We start from the raw sequence: 4,308 nt of genomic DNA on the forward strand, positions 1-4,308 counted from the left end.
CAGAAGGACTCAGCAGGAATTTCCAAACCTGGAGCTGGCAACAATACTCAGGACTGGGCCCAATGAGTTCCTCACAGAGGCGTAGAAAGGGTTTTGTTCCTTTGTCTATTTACTGGCAGAGCCAAGCTTGGTTGCCTACCAACAGCCACTGAGGGAGAAGTTAGAATGCTTTGGCCAGTGGCCTCTATGGCACTTTATTCAGCTGAGGCCTCCCCTTTCCCCTCCCCAAACTCTGGCTTCCTTATCTGGAGCTGGCAACCCTATTAGTTCCTCAAAACAGCCACTGAGGAAACCTTTATCCCAGACAGGAGCTAAGCAAGAGAAGTGTGTTCGTCAGGAGACAGAATGCTTCTGACACAGAGCACAGTGCCTGAAAGGGGAGTGGGCGGAGAAGAGGAGCACACCCGGCCAATGGCACGGCAGTAGTCTTGACTGGCAGCCGACAGGCCAATGGCTGAGGGAGCGCATGCAATCTCGCCATCCCATAGGACAGAAGCCACCACCATCCGGCAATTATACATAAGAGAGATGGGCATATTGCCTTTCTGCCCCCTACGAGGGCCACCAAGGTGGCTAATAATTTATAACATATATCATAAAATCACATTTAAAAACCATTAAAATCAACCCCCAACACACATCATTAGAACAATTAAAAACAGTTAAAATACATACAAAACATTAAAACCAGCAATTAAAACATTGGTTAAAGAGGAGGAATTGTTGAGGGAATGCCAAACGAAACAAAATCTTAACCTGCTGGCAGAAGATGGCAACAGAAGGGTCCAGAGACTTGGTGCCATGACCAAGAAGGCCCTCTCCCAAATTGCCTGCCCCCATAATCTCAGAAGGTGGGGGCTCCCAAAGCAGGGCTTCTGAAGATGACCATAGTAGTTGGGCAGGCTCATAAGGGAGTAGGTGATCCTTTAGTGGTTGTAGTTGTATTAATTTCATATCTGATTTTAATCCCCCCCATTATTTTATATACTGCTTTAGAAACAACAGCAAAAAAGGCAGTTGAGAAATCTGATAGGTAATAAGAACTACAGTGCCACTGAAGAACCCCTCCATCAATCATCTGGTATGGAAGAAGTACCAGCCAGTCTCAGATTTGCTGTTTGTAGCTAAAGCGGTTGAGCAGGTCACAATGTAGCAACTCTAGGCAGTCTTTGATGAAACAGATTATCTAGATCCATTTCAATCTGGCTTTCAGCCGTAGCTCAAGACAGAAGCTGCTTTGGTTGACAACTGTAGTGGGAGGAAGAAAAAACGAGAGAAAGAGATGAGGGGAACATGACTCTGTTCAATTATCCTGGGTCACTTTGTGGCATTTGATAGCATTGGCCACGGGGTCCTGGGCTGGCTGGCTGTTTAAGACACTAATTTGCAATGCCTCCACTCTAATTTTGCAGGGTTTCACAGCAGAGCTGTCTTTTCAATGCATTTCAACATAAACATGAAATCACTGAGTGAGATTACTGTAATGTAATCTTACAGGGCTGCCCTTGAAAACAATTCTGAAGCTGTTTAGATACGGAGCTTCAGTTTTTGTTTCAGGCTAGCTGCACACCTTCCCCAAGACTGACCCTTGCTGAGTTCTGCTGTTTCTGTTCTAAAGGGATGGTAAAAACTCTTCTCTTTTGACAAGCTTTTGGAGATTGGAATTGGATTTTATTGTTGTCTCACTGCTTTCTTAGTTTCCATACTATAGGCTGGCCTAGATCTGGCTGGTGGGGGGAACCCTGCCCCCAAAGTGTCTGGATTGGGCCAACATGCCCGGTGCAATGATGTCGTCCAGAGGTGATGTCATTGTGCTGGGCACGTCACCAGGGGGACACTCTAGCATTTGGCCTGAAAACTCTATGGTATCAAAGAGTTTCTAGCTGAATGCTACAGTGTCCCCCTGGCGACGTGCCTAGTGTGATGACCTCACTTCCGGGTGACATCATTGTGGCACGTGCGCACCAGAAGATCCCGGGAGAGGAGCTTCTCCCCCCTGCTGGCAAAAGGTAGGGACCTGGCAACCCTATTTATACTCCACCGTTCTCTCCAACGGGGACACAAAGTGGCTTGCAACTTCATCTTCACCTCCCCCATTTTATCCTCACAACAGCAACATGTGAGTTAGGTTAAGCTGAGAATGAATGACTGGCCCAAAGTCACCTAATGAGTTTCCATAGGTCTTCCAGATCTGACACCAACCACTACACCATGCTATCTTTATTTCAGTAGAGAATTGCAGACCTTTAGATGTTGGTTATCCTAAAGATCACAGCACCTTGTGTTGTATGGGAATCCAAATGCTCTACTGTAGCAGCGACTCCTGAGGGGCAAGAAGCTCCCATACCCAGGGGTGGTCTTAGTGACTTTGGGGGCCCATCCCAAGGCCTGTGTGAGGTGAATGGGAGCTGCTGCCAGAAGCCAGCCATCGAAGCCCCAGACAGGGCGGGGGCAAGTGGCCACTGCTGCTGAGGTGATTGCCCTCCCAACCAGAGGGGCAGGGATGTGGATGGTTGCCCTCTCCAGCATGGGACCCGAAGCACCTGCCCCTGTTGCGCATTGGTTAAGACAGCCCCTGCCCACAACCACGCCACTACCTCAGCATGTTACGAAAGTGTGATTTTTCTTCCTCATCTTACAGGAACCAAGATTGCAAATAAAACCGAGGAGAAGTTTGAACCTCAAGAGTCCAGGGAAGAGGAGGTTACTGCAGCACCAGAGGGAACTCAGAGGAGAGAGAAGTCTCACCTCTGTATCGAGTGTGGGAAAAGCTTTACCCGTCCGTCAGACTTGGCGAAACACCTGAATGTCCACACAGGGGAGAAGCCCTACCTGTGTGTCGAGTGTGGGAAAAGCTTTAGTCAGCTCTCTCATCTTACCAGACATCAGAAAATCCACTCGGGGGAAAAACCTCACATCTGCTCAGAGTGTGGGGATACATTCAGCCAACGAGCATATCTTGTCAGTCATCAGAGAAGCCATTCTGGAGAGCAGCCGTACCGTTGTTCATACTGCCAGAAGTGCTTCAGCCATCAGTCCGCTCTCAAGATACATGAGCGGAACCACATGGGCCAGAAACCCTACGCCTGTGTGGACTGTGGGAAGCGCTTTGTGTCGTCTTCCTCTCTCACAACCCACAGGAGAATCCACACAGGAGAGAAGCCTCATGCCTGCGGTGTGTGCGGGAAACGATTCATCCAGCATTCTAATCTCGTATCACACCAGCGAACCCACTCAGGGGAAAAGCCATTCTCCTGTAAGGTGTGCGGGAGGAGATTCGCTTATCCTTCTGATCTTACAAGACACCAAAAAATCCACACAGGAGAAAAGCCCTACCCTTGTGACGAGTGCGAGAGACGATTCACCAGGCTCTCCGACCTTATTACACACCAGCGAATCCACACAGGAGAAAAACCATACCGCTGCCTCGAGTGCGGTAGGAGGTTCCGCCAGAGGGGAGTACTGGTGAAACACCAGAAGTGCCATTCAAAAGAGAATCCAAAAGGAGGCGAAACTGTCCGGCCCACAGAGTCACCGACGGACAGTGAATTCAAAGCTCGTGAGATAAAGCAGGAGAAAGACAATTTAGAAAACCTGGCAGATCCCAGCTTGATCCCTTTCCCCAGCTCCTGACCCCTGCCACTCCTTCTCAGCAAAGGCCCAGAGGGAGCAAAGGTCTTTTAAGCTACAGAAAAGTATCACTTTGCTCCTTCTGCAGAAAAATGAATTCTTTTTCTTACTGGTGCTGAGCGACCGGTTGTGAGAGCAGCTGTCCATTCTCCTCTCCTGCTTGGCCTGTTGTGAACATTGTGAGCAGGTCACTCTGGAACCTGTTGTTAGTTCTGGGAGAGACAGGGAGTGAGGAATAGTCCTGTCCTTTCCTCCTACCCTTTGCTGACCCCTCCTGCTGCCATCCTGTTCTTCCAAAGAAGCTGAAATGATGCAGTTTGCTCCGCAGGCAGCAATGGAAATAAGGCTCTTCCTAGTCTTCCTTGGCTGGATGAAACCAGAACAGCGCTCCACACGCAGCAGTGGGAATAAGGCTCTTCCTAGTAGCTGGCTTGTCTTCCTTGGCTGGATGAAACCAGAACAGGATTCTTCTCTTTGAAAGAGCAGCATCCTGTAACCTTGAGCAAGACAGCTGAACGCCACTGTCCACTATGCATAGATCCAGGGTGTGTGTGTGTTGGGATGGGAAGGACAATGGTGCATGTCTGTTGCTGGGGAGGGAATGAATGCAGCCCCTCACTGTCAGGGAGAACCTAGCCAGGGACTGGGAGGGGAGCAGGCAGATGTCGCCATTACACA

General features: G+C 49.3%; 1 protein-coding gene across 1 annotated transcript in view; it reads left to right on the forward strand.

The window, feature by feature from the left end:
• The window catches only part of LOC107108280 (zinc finger protein 397-like), an 8,494-nt gene extending 4,859 nt beyond the window's left edge, over positions 1-3,635 (forward strand). Inside the window, exon 3 of the mRNA XM_015408697.1 lies at positions 2,642-3,635. Within this exon, the coding sequence (XP_015264183.1) occupies positions 2,642-3,633 (992 nt within the window). The 3' untranslated portion in view covers positions 3,634-3,635. The remainder of the gene's footprint in view (positions 1-2,641) is intronic.
• The last annotated feature ends 673 nt before the right edge of the window (positions 3,636-4,308 follow it).

This window comes from Gekko japonicus, unplaced genomic scaffold (genome assembly GCF_001447785.1).
Source record: "Gekko japonicus isolate JY-2015 unplaced genomic scaffold, Gekko_japonicus_V1.1 scaffold2118, whole genome shotgun sequence".
Classification (NCBI taxonomy): Eukaryota; Metazoa; Chordata; class Lepidosauria; order Squamata; family Gekkonidae; genus Gekko; species Gekko japonicus.